Here is a 20,889-nt window from a genome sequence, read left to right as displayed (position 1 = left end):
AACAAAAACAAAAAAAAGACATGTGTACATACATAAAAGACAAAAGAGGGTCTCAGATCACCTGGAACTGGAGTTAGTTATAGATGGTTGTGAGCGACCATGTAGATGCTGGGAATTGAACCTGAGTCCTCTGGAAGAGCAGCAGTGCTTAATTTTATTTGGAGTAGGCACTTACTATATAACATGTAACAGAATTCCACACTCCCAAGAGAAAAGCAAGTATTGGCATAAACCATTGTGTTTTGCAAAGACAGTACAGTGAGCCATCCTTATCAAGAAACGGTGGGGACGGTATAGATACCAAAATTTCAGAAGGTAGCTGAAGATCAACCAGTCTTATATGTATGTAGGCCTTTTTAAAGCTTAGCATTCTAAGTCTGCTTTGAACTCTATTGGTCATGGAATCCTATAGTTCTGTGAAACTCATCAGGATAATAGGAAATGTACTGTCTGCCCTTCATATGTTTAGTCAGAATATTTTCAACATAGTCAAACAGAACTTTCACAAAGCAATAGAAATTACTTTATATTTAAAATTTTTTGGAAGTTTTAAATTACATTTTATAATTTGTGTTTCCATTTGCTTAATAACCTTAATAATTAAGATTTTCTCAATTTGGTAAAAATCAAGATGACCGAGGACAATTGTGCCAGAGAAAACAGTATCTGGCATTCATACTCTACTTTTTTGTATTCAGCTAGTTTTACTTTAAAAAGTGTTGGAACAGGGACTATGTATTCCTAGCTTGGCTGAAACTCGAAGTATACATTAAGATATTTTCCAGTTCTTTGATAATTCTCTTAGCTCTGCCTCCTGCTGCAGTTGTATGTCACCATACTTGACCCCAGCCTATACTTTTAAAAATCTTATTTTTAATGATGTTTGCTTGTGTGTCTGTGTGGGCATGAGTGCCAATGCCCACGATCAGATGTCCTGAAGTTATAGGTATCTCTGAGTTGCCTGACATGGGTGCTGGGAGGCAGACTCAGGTCTTCTACAAGAGCAGTATATGCCATTATCCTACCTCTGTAGGCCCTACATACCAATCTTACTAAAATTTTGGCATGATGTTGAAAATGTAATTTCCCAAGTTTTGTTTTATTTAGCTGTAAAATGGAATTGTTGCAGGGTTATAGTGATGAACAAATAAAATAATGTATATATAGCAATTGCTAAACTTGATAGTATTGTCCATTGCTGTTGGAAGATTCTTGTACTATGGGAGAAGTGGGTATGGCTTTTGTTTTTTTCCTTCTTCCTAATCCGTTCTAAGATTATATAAGTAACACATCTTATTGTATAATGGTAGATACATAATAAATATGTAATAATTCTCAAAACTATTTTTAATCTCTGTACCTGAATATGAATACACACACACACACATATACACACACACACATTATCTGAGTCAGTTTTCTGAAGGAGAGGATTATAATATACTTTTGCGACTGTTTTGTAATCCTGACAATATAGTAGATACAATGTAAGGAGGCCACCATTTTACTGATCATCACTTTGCCTGCATGGAAAAATGATTAAACTTAGCCTGCTGGTAGAAGTTTGGATTACTTGCAGTTAATTTTGTGTGTATGTACTTAAATGTCCATATTTACATACGCATATACATATGGGAAGGGAGAGCGCGTGTGTGGGTGAGATGAAGCAACACCTAGCAGCAGTGACATTCTGTGTCAGCTTCTGAAATAACTGGAAGTATAAGTGCATGTTGCTGTATCTAGCTTTAAATTATATTTTATTCTCAAGAGCTCTTGAGTAACTCTGGACCCTTGTCCCAGTGCATGATGATGGCAAAGGCTTATTATTCTATCTGTTGCTAAAGTTGTTATTTTTAATATTTTTATTGATTAGTTGTGGAAGGTTTTTGTAGATGAGCTTTCAGAATTATCAAAATACCACATAGTGTGGGAACACTAAAAAATTTCTGGGGGCTGGAGAGATGGCTCAGAGGTTAAGAGCATTGCCTGCTCTTCCAAAGGTCCTGAGTTCAATTCCCAGCAACCACATGGTGGCTCACAACCATCTGTAATGAGGTCTGGTGCCCTCTTCTGGCCTGCACCACAGACAGAATACTGCATACATAATAAATAAATAAATAAATAAATAAATAAATAAATAAATAAATAAACAAACAAACAAATAAATATTTTAAAAAATTCTGGTTGCACACGTATTATGGGGTGTTGCTGTGTGTGTAAAATATGTTACTATATTGCTGTGTATGTTTGTAGGATGGAATGTTACTTGTTGTGCTTGGAAGAATACATTGTGGCAAGTAGAAGGGGGAAAGTGCTCCAGGAGACCTAGATATCTTTAGGCTTGTACCTGCACTTGAGGTTGAGATAGAATGGTTTTAAGTTTCAGGCCAGCCGGGCGATGTTGGTGCAGGCCTTTATTTAATCCCAGCACTCGGGAGGCAGAGGCAGGAGGATCTCTGTGAGTTCGAGGCTAGCCTGGTCTACAAGAGCTAGTTCCAGGACAGGCACCAAAAACTACAGAGAAACCCTGTCTCGAAAATCCAAAAAAAAAAAAAAAAAGTTTCAGGCCAGCCTTGGCTACATAGTGAGTCTAAGTCGGAAATAAAACTACCCAGGTGGATTTTGTTAGTACTTGTTTTTTTATGGATTGGCAAGAGAATTTATAGTGGGTAGGAAGAGAAAAACAATTGATGGAGGAGCAAATTATTGAAAGAAGCATTTCTTCAAGTTAGACTTTTGATATGTTTCTAATTAATTAATTCATGTGGTGTACATTTCATACCAGTGGGCTTCACGTGTGTGTGTGTGTGTGTGTGTGTGTGTGTGTGTGTGTGTGTGTATCCTAGAGGGTTTCTGGGAAGGCTGACATAAATTTGGATATGTATATTAATAAATTGTCTGCATCAGAATTTCTTTATGTCCTTATTTAAAATACACAAGTTTCAAAGCCTTGGCATATTTACAGAATCTATTGTCAATATCCTGGATTTGTCTAACTTTTAAATTCTTTCTAATCCCATACTAATGTCCTACGGAATAGTGTTGTGAGAAGTATAATTCAGATAGTGTAGTAATGACTAAAGGCATATTCCTGTAATAGCTTTATAATATAAAATATAAATAGAGCCTGTAGGAAACAGTAATATATACATTTTAGAGCTGACACGATGCTCTAAAATGACAGTTTTGTATTATTATATGTATATTATACTAAATAAACTTTCATTTTGTATAGTCTCATGTAGTCTTTTTTCTTTATGACTTGATTAGTACTAATGTCTTCTCTGTTCTATGATGTCAGACCAAGTCCATGAAACAGAAGTATGGATGTATGCTAGACTTTTGAAGTAATTGGCTTTCAAATGTTGAATTGAAGACATTTGTTTACATTTCTTTTTTTTCCACTATTATCTAAAGTAAGGGTCTATGACTATTATTCAGTTTAACTTTAGACAATTACAGGTTACAGGTTAAAGAAATTAAAGAAATTTGGTAGAGAAATTAATTTTGCTTGAAATTGTGATAATAGTTTTATATTTCTAGTACATAAATTAAGCTTAATATTAAGTCTTTTAAATAATAATGTGGCAAAGAATTGCTATTGGTAAAGTTGTCCATTTTTTTTTTATATTAGCTCACAAAGGAGGAAGAACGAGAGAAGAAGTTTTCCAGAAGGCTGAATCATAGTCCTCCCCAGTCAAGCTCCCGCTACAGAGACAACAGGTGATTTGTTTAGCTTTCATTTTTTATTATTTAGGTTATATTTTATATAGGGATAAGTAGCATTTATATTTTCGTTGTTCTTTTGGATATATTTTATCTAGGATCTTGCCAGTTAGGTGGTATATAACTCATGGCAGTCCTGCCTCTGCCTTTCGAGTGTTAGGATTGTATTGCAGACATGTGCCAGCATCACTCCCAGCACTCGTGCTCTCTTGTTCAGGAAAGGATAATTGGGTCCTTTCCTACCGAGAATATCTAGGTCCATGTGCTGAGCGTGAGATTCGGAATAGTGCTTTGTATATTGGTTGGTATTGATGTTGCTTTCCCTAACTTCAGATCCAGTGGCTCTTAGTGAGAGATTTGATTTGGCGCTCTTTTGGGCAACAGTGGGGTTGGGGATTGAAGGTTCCCTTTAGTGTGTTTAAATTATTTTTCCTATTATGATTTCAAAAGTGTTTGGAGTATTATGTAAGTGGTACTTGTAAATGTGATTGTATGTATAGACTATTTGTAATATAAGATGCATGTAGATGCCTTCTGTGTAGATACATAATTGAATAGATATTGTACATAAGACTAAGAATTAAGAGATTTGATTTTTCTTTTTAAAAACTTTTAGAATAAGCAGTCTCAGAATTTTCAATTTTTGAAGTTGCCCTTGTTTGTATTATGATAATGACACAACTTAGATATTTGAAAGGTTTTTTTCTCCTTACATGTACTTCAGCATGATTCACATAAAAGTGATGATACATTTTTTAGAAGCCGCGATGAGAGGAAAAAAGACGATCGTTCTCGCAAAAGAGATTATGATCGAAATCCTCCTCGAAGAGATTCATATAGAGACCGGTATAACAGAAGGCGAGGGAGAAGTCGCAGTTACAGCAGGAGTCGCAGCCGAAGTTGGAGTAAAGAGCGGCTTCGTGACCGGGATAGAGATAGAAGCAGGACGAGGAGCAGAAGCCGGACACGAAGCCGGGGTTAGTAATCCATGTGTTCGTGGTTTGGTTATAGTTCTTCACTTTGAAAATCCTTCCATGCTGCTCAGTGTGTTGTCTTTTATCTTTCCTATTTGCCTGCCTCTGCCTCCCAAGTTCTGGGATTAAAGGTGTGCACCTCCTCTGTTCAGTCTCCTACTATGGTTTTTGAGAATGCCTTCTCTTTTTCTTTTCTTTTGAATACAAGTTCTCACTGTATCTGACTGACTTAGAACTGGTTATGTACACCGGGCTGTCCTTAAACACCCAGAGATCTGCATGCTTGTAATGGGATAAAAGGCATGCATCTCCATGGATGGCTTCTAGGATTGTTTTCCTAAAAAAAGTTACATATTTATTTATTGTTTTCATTCAAGATAATGCCTAACTATGTAGTTCTGGCCATCGTGGACCACTTTGAATTCACAGAGGTCCACCTACCTCTGCCTCCCAGGAGCTAGGAGTAAAGGTGTGTGCCACCAAGTCTGGCTTGTGAATACTAAAGACTTTCTACTAAATACTTTTATTTCGTGTATATTGACTGAGCTTGGCACAATGTGTATTTATTGGACAGCTTTATTTTTAAAGTCTAAAATATTTCTTGGTTATTTTATATGTGAATACAATATATTGTTACTATTATACTCCCAAATCCACCCAGATAATTAATAAAGAACCTGCTTGGCCTTTGATAGGACAGCAGCTTAGATAGGTGGAGTAGACAGAACAGAATGCTGGGAAAAAGAAGCCGAGTCAGGCAGTCGCCATGATTCTCCCACCCGACACAGACGCAGGTTAAGATCTTCCCTGATAAGCCACCTCGTGGTGCTACACACATTATTAATAATGGGTTAAAGCAAGATGTGAGAGTTAGCCAGTAAGAGGCTAAAACTAATGGGCCAAGCAGTGTTTAAAAGAATACAATTTGTGTGTTGTTATTTGGGTGTAAAGCTAGCCGGGTGGCAGGACAAAGCTCCGCTGCTCCATACAACATATTATTACTATTATACTCCCAAATCCATCCAGATCTATTCCCCTCACTTTTCCAATTTGAGGTTTTTTAAATATTTTAAATATCACATCAAATCAAATTAGTGCTGCCAAGATGTGCATGAGTCTAGATTACCATCCACTGTAGCACAGCCAGCTTACCGTAGGCTGTGCTACTGAAATATACTGACTCCTGCCCCTGCAGCCAGCAGCAGCTGATAGCTCCTGACTAAGAGTGGGGCCTCCTGAGTCTCTTCTCTCTATGCTGGAGTCAGTGTGATCTGCAGGCAGCCATATTGGCTGTGTGTTCATGAATGCAGAATCCAGAAGACACTATTTTACACTGGTCTTCTGAACTGTGTCTCTACAGCCTTTCTGTCTCCTCCTCAGTTATTTGGGAAAGGCTGGGACCTAGCTGTCTGTGTAGGACTGAGCGCTCCAGTCCCTTACGTCTACACTTTGATCAGCGAGTTATTAAGTAACTTATAAAGGAGAACATCTGTGAAAGTTTGAACTGTTTTATGTATTTAGCAAAAACTGACATTGTTTTTTTAAGATCTGTATTTTTTTAAATATAGTTTTGCAAGTTATTTATGTTTTATTTCAGAAAGGGATCTGGTGAAACCTAAATATGACCTGGACAGAACAGATCCATTAGAAAATAATTATACACCAGTCTCTTCAGTATCTAATATTTCATCTGGCCACTATCCTGTGCCTACTTTGAGCAGCACCATTACTGTGATTGCTCCCACTCATCATGGTAATAACACCACCGAAAGCTGGTCTGAATTTCATGAAGACCAGGTAGATCACAACTCTTATGTGAGGCCACCAATGCCAAAGAAACGGTGTAGAGATTATGATGGTAAGTCGCTCGAGTGGATTTTTTCTATTTTTGTCTAATTTATTTTGTGTTTATATATTTTATTTGTTTAGATTGTATAATAATTCAAAAGGAATTTATGATATTAGAAAGGACAGATTAGCTTTTTATCACTTTATGAATTCCATAATGTCATTTTCCATTAGGTCACTGCTATTAACACTTTAGATTGTGTTTATAATGTTGGAGTTACCAAAAAAGAGTAAATACCATTTGAGTTACCATTAACTCAAGTAAGTACCATTCGTTTCAAGGAATCTGCTCACTTGAACATTTTTGATGAAATCATTTTTATGACATCAGTGATTATTGAAGTATATGTAGGACCTATGAAGTAAACACATCCTGTGTAAGATTTTTCAAAAGAATCAGATGTATGGATTTAATATGAAAGATTATGTTTAGTATTGAAAGCAGAGTTGCAATATGTTTTTGGTGTAAAATGAGAGACTTAAGTATTAAGTGTGTTATCTAATGATAAATAGGAAGTTGCATGTAAGTTTATATTATTTTATTATTATGCTTATTTAAATTTTCTTTTTCATTTTGTATGTTAGGCATATTATTAGTTGATAATTGCTTATATTACTAGGAATGAATAGAGCTCTTGTGCAAGTGTAAATTATAATTTTGCCCAGTACTAAAAATACTCTTATTTGCTGTTTGGTAACTCAGAGATAATTTGTATTTCCAGAGCTTTTCACATTTATTTTTAATAATCCTTTACTTGCAGAAAAGGGGTTTTGTATGAGAGGAGATATGTGCCCTTTTGATCATGGAAGTGATCCAGTAGTGGTAGAAGATGTGAACCTACCTGGGATGCTGCCTTTTCCAGCGCAGCCACCTGTTGTTGAAGGACCACCTCCTCCTGGACTGCCTCCACCTCCTCCAATTCTTACACCCCCACCTGTGAATCTCAGACCCCCAGTGCCACCACCAGGTCCATTACCACCCAGTCTGCCACCTGTCACAGGTCAGTAGATTAAGTTGTTTCCTAGTATTTATTGCTTACTTATAGTCTTTGATGAAATTAGTAATTTCATACTTGTTTTTGTTAATAATTTCTAAAGTAAACCTGGTAGAAACGAAGTATTCTCCCCCTACTTGGATGCACAAGTCACCTTTCCTATAAACTACTTACTGTGATTTGTAACAGCCTGTGGCTTGCATACATTAGGATAATGTTTCCTTGCTAGTAGGTCTTTATAGTTTACAGCAAACTTTTGGAATAAATTAAAAAGAATATTTACTGTAAAAAAATTAACTTACTTTTAGGAGCTTATTCTTTATAGAAAACATTTTAGTTGATAAAAGAGCATTTTAGGTTTGAATGTATAATAATTTATTTCATTTGTTTGCTTTCAGATGATATTTCTTATTCTTTGGTTTTGACAGGACCACCTCCTCCACTCCCTCCTTTACAGCCATCTGGCATGGATGCTCCACCCAACTCTGCAACCAGCTCTGTCCCCACTGTAGTAACAACCGGCATTCATCACCAGCCGCCTCCTGCTCCGCCCTCTCTCTTTACTGCAGGTGCAGTTTTGGTCCCCTCTAAATTCGTAATGTAAAGCTCTGCTTTAAAACTACCTAGTCAGTTCAAAATATGGGAAGAAATTTCTCACTAAAATTATATAGTGTGAAGTGGACTTGATGAATTAACATTAAATCACTCAATTAAGATCTTTTGGAGGACTTCTATTAGTAACTTTTTTAATACAACTCTGTCATATATTTCAAACACATTAGTTTTATGTTTTTTTAAACTAATTATAAGTTATGCTTTTTGTTTTTTCTATTATCACTGTTTGAAAGTTACCAAATGTTTTTTTTTATAATTGTTGTTTAATTACAGTTTTTGTGTTACCAGATACATATGATACAGATGGCTACAATCCTGAAGCACCAAGCATAACAAACACTTCCAGACCTATGTATAGGCACAGAGTGCATGCGCAAAGGCCTAACTTGATAGGACTAACATCAGGGGATATGGATTTGCCACCCAGAGGTATTACGATCAATCTTTTCTTATTTCACAGCATTAATGATGGGACAGCAGGATGGGGTGTAGCTTAGTAGCAGGAAGCTTGCTTATCAAGCACAGGGCCCTGCGTTGATCTCTAACAAAACAAACAACTGACAGAGAAAGGAGGAAAGCTTAAGGAAGGGATGGTGGTGGTTTGCTCACTTGGTTTTCTTGTCTGTCATGAATTCCATATTTATGAAATTCCCCCAAAGTACGTATGTTTTAGGAAACTTATTGTTTTGTTTCATGTGTGGTCTTTCTGATTCACTTAAACCAGTGGATTGTGACCCTTTGACAAACCTATATCTCCAAAAGTATTTACATGACAACTTATAACAGTAGCAAAATTACAGCTATGAAGTGGCAATTAAATAATTTTATGGTTGTTGAGGTCATCTTAACACGAGGAACTGTATTAAAGAGTCGCAGCATTGAGAACATGGATGAGAGTAAGATAGAATTCGTTAAGTCTTGATGTCTGTCCTAGTTTAGATAGCGAAATTATCTAAAACTTGTACTCCATATGCAGATCTCTTTGTATACTTGACATGTTAAAATTTGATACTTTAGCAAAAGGAAATATGGGCTAGCAGTTAATTCATCTTTCAAATTCTAGGAGAGACAGTAAATTATTAAAAACTAGTGTTTAGCCTGAGCCAGGCCACAAAAGTTCTTTACTAGCATCAAGCTGTGACAGTGGTTCAGTGTGAAACAGTATAGCAGTTACAGATAACATGATAAAGGAGTTGAAAGATTGTTAGACAAAAAATTATGGTGGCAGAAAGAGGTGTTTTATCTTAATCATATCATTTGAAATTTGCATTCTAGTTTTTTTTTCTTTCTGGCTTATGTAGAGTAAAAGTATTAAGACTTCAGTTGCATATAAATGCCCAACTTACATAATAGTACTTATGTAGAGTAGTAAATTTAGGATTGCTTATAATTTGAGGTTTTTATTATTTATTGGAATTTGTCAGATTCTGAATATCTACTTTGTCTATTTGAAAAGCACGTGTGGCAGGATATGAAGAACAATCTAACTCAAATTTATATCCTCTGAAGTATCACAGCATCAGTTCATATTTGCCCTCTTTGAGAACCTTCATGTGCATGTTTCTCTCCAATACACCATTAAATTCTCTCTAGGATATTCAATAATTTATCATCAGTGATAGCAGGAAAGCAAGTTTTCTTTTTTTAGTTGCTTCTATAAATGAGACATATACATTGCACATAATGGGAAAGTAGACCCTTGAGATTATAGTTGTTAATAATGTTTACTTATCCTCTGAATTTCTCTCCCACCCTGGTTAGTTTACAGGAGTCTTCTTTCTTTCCTTGGGTCAGTTTAGCACTTAGAAAGAAAAACAATAATTTTTAATTATGTATTTTTGTCTGTGGGTTTATATGTGAATGCAGGTGCCCAAGCAGTCCAACAGAGGGTGTTATTTCCTCTGGTGTTATGAACTGCCTGATGTGGGTGCTGGGTACTGAACTCAGGTCATCTGCAAGAGTAGTACTCCCTTTTAACTGCTGAGCTCTTTGTCTGGCCCTATATTTTCATTAAAAGTCATATCAATAGTCCTTGCTGTTACTGGTAACTACTACTTCACTCATGTTTTGCTTCTTTTGTTTGGCATAAATGTATGCTGCTACTGGGTAATAATATTTTAAACACTGTTCAGTGCCAGACTGATTTTTAGTTTTGATTGAGAGAAGGAAGAGAAATCAAATCCTTTGCATGTAAATTTTATGACTTAGCCATTGGCATTGTGGTAATTTCAGCTCTTTGAATACTGTTGCAGGATACATGAAGTGCTCTTATTGAGAGATGAATGTACACTGCCTTTTCTCATAGTATAATGATTATTTTAATATTAGATACATCATGTTTTTTGTGTGATAATTTAGAAATGCATTTTTTACTTTTAGAAATGCATTAATTACTTTTAATTTGTCAACTGATTTAGCAAACTGTTTAAATTGAGAATTGTTTATATGAATTTCATGTCTTTCAGTCCTTTCTTTTCATCCCATTATGTTCTTTTCAATCCCCATTTTAGATTTCAAATTTCTTGTTCTGGACTGTGACAGTTGTGTGAACAGCTTGTAGTGATATGAATTACTTGATTACTATGCATTTCTGGTAGCCTGAACCATGGCATTAGTTTGTCGTGGGGGGTATTATTTGATAATTTGACTTAGGTTTCATACTTTAAATCTTGATATGAGGTAATCATTAAATAAAACATCTTGGACACTTTTTATGATATGGAATTTTAATATAAAAATGACTTCTTTGTCCTTAAAATTATTTTTATATTTCTAAGGACAAGAACTGGATAGATGCTCCCACAGGTAGATATAGGCAGGAAGAAGAATTTAATAGCTTAAGGCAACTATCTGGTGCTGTTAGTTTTAACCAGAAATACTATAGAACTGATAATATTGTTTGGAAATGTTATATATAGATGATTAGATGCATTTGCTAATTGCATATCATGAAATACTTATTCTTTGTTTTTAATGCTTATTTTCAAGTAAACCTTAGTGAAAGTGAATCTGAAAGAGAAAATAGAGGTGTAGCAAATGTGCCAATTACTGGGTGAAAAACACTTTACTGTGTTTCTTAGTTTTCAGATAATTGAGGTTTGTTTTAGTGGAAAAGGGTATTGAATAGCTTAAAGCTTCTCCAAACGAGCCAGTGAGCTAAGTGCCTACACTAGGGGACTAAGTCCTCTTGGAGAACTGGTCATGTGAGTGCATTCCTACCGACAGAAACCACAACTGCACTTTGATCACCACTAACTCCAATGCCACCCTTTCCCATTGAGATCAATATGACATGACATTTGTACCAGCAATTCATACAGTACACTGAGAAGTTGGTCAGCGAGAGAAAGCGAACAGTTTAAAGTATATACAGTTTACACTTCTGAGAAACTCAACTTTGTCTCAAAAAGGAAAGAGGTGTAGAAGTTCACAGGACAGTGAAGACATTTGAAGAGTTTTAAAATAGGTGATAGAACTGGTCTAGGTTAGCAGTCGTGGGAACTGAGATTTTGACAGCATGATTTACTAAATGTGATTGGAAGAGTAATGTAAAGGCTGAAATCAAATACCAGTTTTTGTTTTGATAATTAGGAAGTGATAATAACATTTGCTACAAAAAGAATGGATTGGTAGATAAATTTTGTTAGTGTTTAGGTATTATGCCTGTTAAGTCATCTGATTAGAATACTTAAGTCTCAGCTTCCTGAAGACAGCTGACTGGAAATTACTTTGGAATCATAAATATGGAGGTAAAGAATAATAGAATGCGCCACACTGAGTCTTGCACGGTTGACTCACATGGAACAAAGAGTCTTTCTGTTTATTTTCACATCCCTCCCCTATATTTCTGCCCCGCTCTCCACACACCGGAACTCCTGAGAAACACCGGGAAAGATGAATGATAGTACATAAAAGAAGGGCACCAGGGAGATAATGGAGTGAGATGAGGGAGCCAGGCTTACTAGGGACTGGAAACAAAAGGCCACAAACAAAAAGGATTCCTTAAAATCAGAACTGGTGATACCTAAGAGGGGAAGTAATCAGCAACAGCAAATGTCTCTTGGAGGCCAGTTAAAAACTGAGAAGTAGGACTGGACAAGTGGTTAAGATGTTAAAAGCACTTACTGCTGTTTTAGAAGACCAGGGTTTGATTCCAGTCCCAGCATCCACATGGTGGCTCATGTCTGACGCCTCCATCTCTGCAGTCACCAGGCATATACACCGTGTACAGTGTACAGGCAAAGTACACATACACAACTGGGAAAAGACACTGAATATTCATACTCCTAAGTATCAAATTGTGACATCAGTTATTTATTTTTCTTTCATGAACAAGATAAGTCTAGTAATGTGAACAGCTACCAATTTCCAGAGGACTAGTGACTGATTGGGTGTGGTAAGGAAGAAGAGATAGTCAAATGTAAATATCTCTTAGGGACTAGATGTAGGATATGTAGAGAGAAACTAGAGGAGTAAAAGGAGAAGCCCCTTTGTAAATATGGAGGAATATGAACTGTAATATCAGGTGCTGCTGATGTTCCAGTGTCATAGGAGAGCTAGAAAATGGAACCAAGCAGCGGGGCTCCGAGACATAGATTGGAGGCTCTGTCTTTATGCTAGAGAAATTGGGAATTTAGAAGCCCAGGAGAGACAACAAGCTATGTAAAAAGACAAGCTTATAAGATTGCTTTAGCAGAATGTTTATAAAATATTGGTTAATAGATGTTTCTAATTCTCTAGCGCTATATTCAGTCTTGAATATTTCTTTTAAAACATATTTTCAGTTATGTTAATGTTGCAATTTAAGCAGTATAGTTGCAATTTGCTAGTTTGCAAAGGCGGTTTGATGTGTTTGAGCTTATAATTGTGCCTTTGATTTCAAAACTATGAATTTAAAGTCTCAAGTGACTTATTTCTATATGTTTTGGTTTATGATAAAAGATGCAAATTGGAGGAGTGGCATGGATTTTGCCTTTAGAATCATATTTGCCATGTGAACTTTATTGAGTCTTAGAGCTAAGTGTGAATTTAAAAAACTGCATCTGAATTTTAAAATTTCCGAGGAGACTAAAATTCTCTTGAAATAATGTACTTGAATGTATATTGACCCTTTTGATTACAAAATATATTCATTTGGAGAGAAATGAACTCTTTCATTGGTGACGTAGCTGAGATAAACAAAAAAATATTAATGTCTACTTTTGTTTTGACACAGAAAAGCCTCCTAATAAAAGCAGTATGAGGATAGTAGTGGATTCAGAATCAAGGAAAAGAACCATTGGGTCTGGAGAACCTGGAGTTTCTACAAAGAAGACGTGGTTTGATAAGTAATTAAATATTAAACTTATTATTTAAATTAGAATTAATTATATTAATAAATTTTGTTTTACATTGATTATTACTGTATTATTATGACTATGTAATCTTTTCTCTTAAAAGATACTGATATGTAGGCTGTCCTCAGCTACAATTTTTGTTTTCTAGAAATTTATACAAATTGGTTTGACAGTACAAAGCTATTTTCTTAGAAAATAGTGGAGAACACAATTTTACGCTTTCTTCTTCCACCTCAGAAAGAAGCGACCCCTTCTACATGTTAGCTGTATTATTGAGTAGACGCTGTGCACAGGATAGTTAGGAGCCCAGTGGCGTGGGAGAAGAATGTAGACGGTCTGGGTGGCGACTGCAGCATGTAGACACTTCCTCTTAGGAACTGAAAAGGGCTCTGGGGGTGGGGGGTGGCGGAGAGGCTGAAGAGGCACTGAATAGATCAGGAAGAACTTTGAAGAAAGGAAGAAAGTCAGAATACTGGAGAGTTTGGCATTGCATTTAAACAATTTCACACATAAAGGGAGATTAGGGCCACACCTAATAGTTCAATAGTTTTTATGTCTGATTTTGCTATTTAAGGGAAAAGGTAGCTTCATATATCACAGATACTATTTTATTTATGTGCCAAAGTATCATGTATATTTCCAATAATTTTGTTTCTTAAACTGGAGACAGGTTGAGGTGTCATCTTTATATCAAAAAGTAAAGAGTTCCTAAAATGAAATGCTTTTCAGTAAGCTAACTTGCAGAATAGAAAAAGATTTGTGTGTACATTTTGACTAAATGCAATAGTAGTACCTTTTTGATGAAAATAGTTAGCAGAAGATGAAAAGTGTAAGTAAAGAGGGATATGGTGTCCATAAAAGATAGTAACGTTACAAATTTGGAAACTTGTTGAAAGAAAACTTAAAATTTCCTTATCAACTAGTACCTCCAGTTTTGGAGAAAAATTGATTAAATTAAGATTTACATTTTACTTGTAAAACTTCTTTCTTTGTAGTAGTTGGAGTCAGCATTTATAAATATATTGATCGACTTGATTTTTGTTTACAGACCTAATTTTAATAGGACAAACAGCCCAGGTTTCCAGAAGAAGGTTCAGTTTGGAAATGAAAATACTAAACTTGAACTTAGGAAAGTTCCTCCGGAATTAAATAATATCAGCAAACTTAATGAACATTTTAGTAGATTTGGAACATTGGTTAACTTACAGGTAAGAGGTGTGGAATGATACTATTGTCAGTAATTATTTAAAGAACTTAAGAAAACTTTGTTTATAGAGATCTAGAAAATTTGTTCAGATTATCTTATCTGTTACTAGAATGAAATACCTGAAGAGGGCTCATTTAATAAAGAAAAGAGATATTTTGTAAGATGAAGTAATGCTGTTAGTTTGGTCTCTGATGAGAGATGGTTGGGCTAGGGGGATTCAGTGGTCAGACTCACTCCCATACACCTTTCTCTTGTGAGAGCCCAGGGATCCCTGAGATCTTGTGGCTTAATTAGGATTACTGTTGCTGTGATGAAACACATTGACCAAAGCAATTTGGAGAGGAAATGGTTTATTCACCATATGCTTCCTTATCAGCCTTCATCATCAAAGGAGATCAGGATAAGAACTCAAGCAGGGCAGGAACCTGTAGGCAGGAACAGTTGCAGAGGCCATGGGGGAGTGCAGGTTACTGGCTTGCTCAGCCTGCGTTCTTACAAAAGCCAGGACCACCAGCCCAGGGAGGTCCCTTACTCGCAGTGGACTAGGCCCTTCCACATCAGTCACTTGTAAAGAAAATGCCCCACAGACTTGTGCATGGCCTATGGAGGCATTTGTCTTAATTGAGGTTCCTTCCTCTGAAATGACTTTTAGTGTGTGTGAAGCTGACTTAAAACTATCCAGCATAGTTTGTAAGGACAGCTCCTCTAAATGATCTGATAACCTACCACTAGCCTCACTTCTTCAAAGATTCTCACCACTTACCAGCACTGCTGGCACTAATGGCTTGTTTTGACCTGTCTTTGTTCTGGGAAACTAAAAAATGTCATGAAACTGCTTCCACATTGAAATCTAAATGTTTATCCAGGTTATGGTCACTCAGATCTGGCCCCCAAATAAACTTTTCTCTTACTGCCATAAACAAATAAGTAAATAAACAAAAAGCAAAGAACTTTCTCATGCTCTTTAGAAATAACTCTGCGTTGGCACGTTGTATTGATAGACTAGGTCTAAGAAACTGTGATGATAAGCTCCTTACTTACTTGGAAGGACCAGCATTTCATATCTTGAGAAATTGACTGTCTAAAGCTGTGTATTCCTTTAGAAGTAAACTGTCCTCAATATGTTAAATCTTAGGTTGCCTACAATGGTGATCCTGAAGGTGCCCTTATCCAATTTGCAACATATGAAGAGGCAAAGAAAGCAATCTCAAGTACAGAAGCAGTATTAAATAACCGCTTTATTAAGGTTTATTGGCACAGAGAAGGAACTACTCAGCAGTTACAGACCACTTCACCAAAGGTAAGAGAAATTTGTGTGAAGTCTAATGTTTCTTGGGGTCTTTTAACAGTTCTTAAACAGAGGCTTTTGAGCTATGAGGTGCCTGGCTTTCCTACTATAGAGACTTGACAAAGTTACTTATCCAGACTATTCTTTCATTAGCTTGTGAGGTTAATCCTAGTTTAGAGAATTATAATATGGTATGTGTAAAGCATCTGGAACATTTGCTGGAACATTATCACTCATTAAGAGATGACTATATATCTTATAAGTTTATACTACACAGTATCTTTGGAATTCTTTTTCTTCCTTTCACTTTTCTCCCTTTCTCTTTCTCTTTTTTAAAGGTTATAGAATAGTCTGTTTTTGCATTGTTAAAGCAAACAATGATGATTTAATTATTTTTCTGTACTTTTATAATTTATTTCTTACAAAGAAGATTTATACACTGAAAAGAATTGAAAGATAGTTGAGTTTGATTATAATTTAAACATTCTTTATATGGTAATGAGTACAAAATCACCCTGGTTGGATTTTTATCTTCCTTTACTAACTAGCTTGTTTTTAATCTTTTCACTTGTTCCGAGGTAATACAGCCGTTAGTTCAGCAGCCCATTTTACCTGTTGTGAAACAATCTGTCAAAGAGCGGTTGGGTCCTGTACCATCAGTTACTGTTGAACCAGCAGAAGCTCAGAGTGCTACTTCAGACCTTCCCCAGGTAAATAGAAGGTTTTATCAAGAGGTCTGTCAAATAGGTTCTTATTCATTTACCATTCATTTTCCTTGGTAACTAGAATTTTGATGATGTATATTCTACACAGAAATATGGTATTTATGTCTTTGAACTTCTCCTGTAAGTTAGTTTTACTGTAACATTTGCATTGTCTTCTGCTAGAAAATACTTAGGAGAAAGGTCTCTTTTTTACTTTGTGGAGATGTATTTAAACAAATTTGCCTGAGAGTGAATTTCAGTATACTAAATCTTATTTTTTCTATTATCCTTTTGCTTAGTGTTTTATCTCCTGATAATTATGCAGTAGGGTGATCAGAAAACATTTGAGAAAGGAAGACTTACACCATCAGTCTACATGTGCTTGATGGATGATGATACATTGTTTTAGGAACTCACTTGCCCTGCTTAGAACTTTGCACCACTTACTACTGCCTGGATTCTCTTTATATATGTTGTTGCTTTCCAAATTCTGTACTTGAGTGACAGTTTTTTGTCTCTACACTCTCGGTCTCAGAAATTTAGCTTTTCTTTTTCTCTAGATGTTTTAAGACTTGCTGTACATAATTGGGTTAGGATGTAGTATCCTACTTAGCTAATAGATGCCATGGTAGGTGCTCTTTTCGATAATTCCTCATGCATAGAGTAAGATAATAAGATTCTATATGAAGGTTCAGAATGCAAATTGATAAGCAGTTACTTTTAAATTTTATGTAAGTAATCACTAAGTATAGTGTATTTAAATATAAGCATATTTTGGGAATAAATGACTCTCGTTTTTAAGCTTATGAAGCAGGTTTATACTTTAAATGTTCACATCTATTTTTAAATGTGCAGACTTTCTACTTATTAATGTACAATTCCAGGAAGGGACATTAGGAACCAACTATTTGGACAGATGTTTACATTGTAATTTTTTTATGGTTAATATTAAGGACTTTTTGTTTTTCAACATCTGTTTCCTTTTTATCTTCTTATTCTTTTCCCTTCTCTTCTTTCTCCTTGTTTCTCTCCCATTTTTTTTTAAAGGCCCAAGTTTCTGTGGCTAGTATTGTTATGCACAAACTCAGTATATATAGTAGAATCAGGATGTTCAAAATCCCAACAGACTTAATATATGTTTGGGGAAACACTGAATATGTCCGTTTTAATCTTTTTAGAATGTAACTAAGTTATCTGTGAAGGACAGGTTGGGTTTTGTATCAAAGCCATCTGTTTCAGCAACTGAAAAGGTAAGAATAGCATGATGTGTTTGTCTTGGCTTCATAAATGTTTTCCAGGTGGCATCTTCATTTTTAATTTTTTTTTCATGGCTCCAAACTCCTGCTTCTTAATAGTATTGGTAGCTCTTACTCCTATTTGCTGAAAAAGAAAAGCCTAGCTACTTTCTTTTTTACATCAACATTGTAATACTTGCTTCTCTTATTTCTGTGTGCTCCATTCTTTGTCTTCTTTTATGTTTATTTTCTAAAGAGACATGCATTTTAGTTTCAAAACTCTGGTAGCGTAATAGAAAGGGTCATGAGCTAGGAATATTATCAGAATTTGATCCCCAGCTTTCTGTTTACTAACTGCATGATAATTGGCAGTGCATTTAACGTTTCTCAGTCTTTTAACGTATTGGTAGGCTGGTGATGGTAACATGTCTTTGTTTACTTAAAAGTAGTCCGTAAATGGGAAGGATGATCTAATTATTTCATTTTTGGCAGTTTAAAGTTATTGCTGTCAGTTATCTCTATAAGGCTTTACAATACACTTTTTAAAAAAGAAGGTAAATACAGATTGTTACAGCTGTTTATGGTTCTGTCTTCTGAATAGACAGACATAGGGTATTTTGTTTTCATGTTGCGGTATTAGGGACTTCCCTGATAACATTGTTTTGTTCGAAATACATGAAACTATAGGATATTAGAACTGAATGATCTAAAGACCAAGTATAACCAAGCCCCGAAAGATTTGTGTTTCTCTGATTTTTAGTCCATGTTCTTTCTAGTCTGAAGGTTATAGTGGAAATTCATGATGAAAATGAGTCAAGCATCTCCTGAACTGCCCTCCATTTGTTCTTTAGAGTACTGTTTTTTTTTTTTAATTATTATTATTTATCTTTGTGGTCTTTGACATTTCTAGAAATTTGAAACTCAGTTTGCATCAGGCCTTCCTCTTGGGCATCTCAGTGCCTAAAATGAATTATTTTCCATATAGAAGTTAATTTTAATTTCTAGTCCTCACCTCTAGAAGTGGTTGTCTTAAAACCTCATGGGCACGATGCCTGTATTTATAGTCTACCACTTTTTCTCTACTTAAGTTTCCTGGCTTTTGGGTGCCTATTAGCAGGTGTCTTGCCATTCTCCTCTTTAAATTTTACTTTGTTGCCAATGTGTCAATACCATTCCAGTGCCTGTTTATTATTGAAAATGTGAATTTATTGGCTACAGTTACTTTGTTTCATAAACAGTTCATAGACACCTCTGCCCTTGGTAGTTTGTCTCACTTTTGCTGTGCAATCTATGTTATCTACATTAGGAATAACTTGTGTACTGTCTGTGTCCTTCAACCCAAGGTTTCAGTCTTGTTCTCTTCCAGTTTCTTTTCTAGCTCACTCTTCTCTTTTGTTTTTGTTCTATCCTGGTCTAGTTTTAGCTTCTTTGTAGTGCTTCTCCTGGAGTGCATTTACCTTGCCAATCAAATGTCCTGCCCTGGTGTCTAATATGCCAGTCTTAGATATTAAACTTATCATAGAATGTTCATTTTTGAACTAAAAAAAATGTTTTTTTTTTTTTAATTATTATTTTGGATATTTTTAAGACAGGGTTTCTCTGTAGTTCTGGCCGTCCTGGAACTCACTCTGTAGACCTGGCTGGCCTCAAACTCAGAGATCCACCTGCCTTTTTCTCCTGAGTGCTGGGATTAGAGGCATGAACCACCACTGCCCGACTTAATGTATTTTTTTTTTTTACTCCGAGGTATATATTATCCTGTTTTTATAATGAAAGTTAACATTTGTATTTGGAATTTTTTAAAATTGGAGATTGTGTGGTATAACTGAGCTACATTTCATATAGACACTTTCGTTTTTCATTTAGCCATTGGAAATGACATTGAGCAAGTTATCTTAAATTTTGATTTGATGTAGAGTTTTGCTAATATAAATCCAAAGATTGGTAGAATAAAAGAAGCTTTTCTCTCCCATTATTTGTTATTTTCATTTGTAGTACATTGTCCTCCAAAGACTTTTTTCCCTGTTTTTTTTTTGAGACAGGATTTCTCTATAGTTTTGGAGCCTGTCCTGGAACTAGCTCTTGTAGACCAGGCTGGCCTCAAACTCACAGAGATCCACCTGCCTCTGCCTCCCGAGTGCTGGGATTAAAGGTGTGCGCCACCACCTCCCGACTTCTTGGATTATTTTTTATTACTGGAAAATTTGACTTATTTAAAAGATTGGCTGCACTTTCTGGGAGCTAGAGTTTGTAGCAAGATTGATTATGGATTGCAAATAGTTTTTCTTTGTTTAAAATGTTTCTCTGTAAGGTCATTTATTCCTTTATCATATATGGAAAATTAAAAAGTTGAATTCATGTAGCAGAGTAATGTTAGGGCTCCAGGGTGAGGAAATTATGAAGATAATAGTTGAAGGTTGTAAAATAATTTCAGAACATAAGTACAACATGATAACTTCAGTGAATAGCCATGATGTTAAGTGTCCTCACAACCAAAATGTGACGCATTGCAAGTATTCAGTTTAGCCATATACAAGAGATTCACACATACACATCCATATACACACAATGTATTTATGGCAGTTGTAATGTTTTACTGTTGGTTAAATTAAGCTTTTAAAAAGTACCTAATATTGTTGAGAAGAATCTTCAGAATACTTTATAAATGAACCTTTAGATCTTGTTCTTCTCACAGATCTCCACTGGCCAGTGCTGTAGACTGCATATCTATGCTGTTAAGTAATATTGTAAATAAACATTCCACTTTATTGAATAGATGCATACTTAATCAAAAACATTAAGCATATTAATTTTCCTGTATATATAATACCTCAGATACTTTTAAAGTTAACTGAGTTTCTCTTTTCTGCTTTAAATACCTGCTAGAACTTTTCTTTAACATGTTTACATTCTTTTATATTAAATTTCAGTTTGAACATTTTAAAAATGAAGCTTAGATGA

The 20,889-nt window shown here is 35.4% G+C and overlaps 1 protein-coding gene across 21 annotated transcripts in view; it reads left to right on the top strand.

The window, feature by feature from the left end:
* Window positions 1–20,889, top strand: part of Rbm26 (RNA binding motif protein 26) — a 74,826-nt gene that overhangs the window by 22,539 nt on the left and 31,398 nt on the right. For 9 of the 21 annotated variants that reach the window (XM_050144627.1, XM_050144636.1, XM_050144626.1 and 6 more), the window contains 11 exons: window positions 3,635–3,723; window positions 4,486–4,703; window positions 6,298–6,558; window positions 7,310–7,549; window positions 7,942–8,112; window positions 8,432–8,587; window positions 13,374–13,485; window positions 14,543–14,702; window positions 15,837–16,001; window positions 16,568–16,699; window positions 17,872–17,943. In XM_050144627.1, the coding sequence (XP_050000584.1) occupies window positions 3,635–3,723; window positions 4,486–4,703; window positions 6,298–6,558; window positions 7,310–7,549; window positions 7,942–8,112; window positions 8,432–8,587; window positions 13,374–13,485; window positions 14,543–14,702; window positions 15,837–16,001; window positions 16,568–16,699; window positions 17,872–17,943 (1,776 nt within the window). The remainder of the gene's footprint in view (window positions 1–3,634; window positions 3,724–4,485; window positions 4,704–6,297; window positions 6,559–7,309; window positions 7,550–7,941; window positions 8,113–8,431; window positions 8,588–13,373; window positions 13,486–14,542; window positions 14,703–15,836; window positions 16,002–16,567; window positions 16,700–17,871; window positions 17,944–20,889) is intronic. The other 12 variants (XM_050144633.1, XM_050144632.1, XM_050144631.1 and 9 more) reach the window with 10 other exon arrangements.

This window comes from Alexandromys fortis, unplaced genomic scaffold, assembly GCF_014885135.2.
Source record: "Alexandromys fortis isolate MF-2015 unplaced genomic scaffold, M_Fortis_MF-2015_v1.1 scaffold_43, whole genome shotgun sequence".
In the NCBI taxonomy this organism is placed as follows: Eukaryota; Metazoa; Chordata; class Mammalia; order Rodentia; family Cricetidae; genus Alexandromys; species Alexandromys fortis.
Note: the sequence above shows the minus strand (reverse complement) of the source record. Positions and strands in the feature narration are given on the sequence as shown.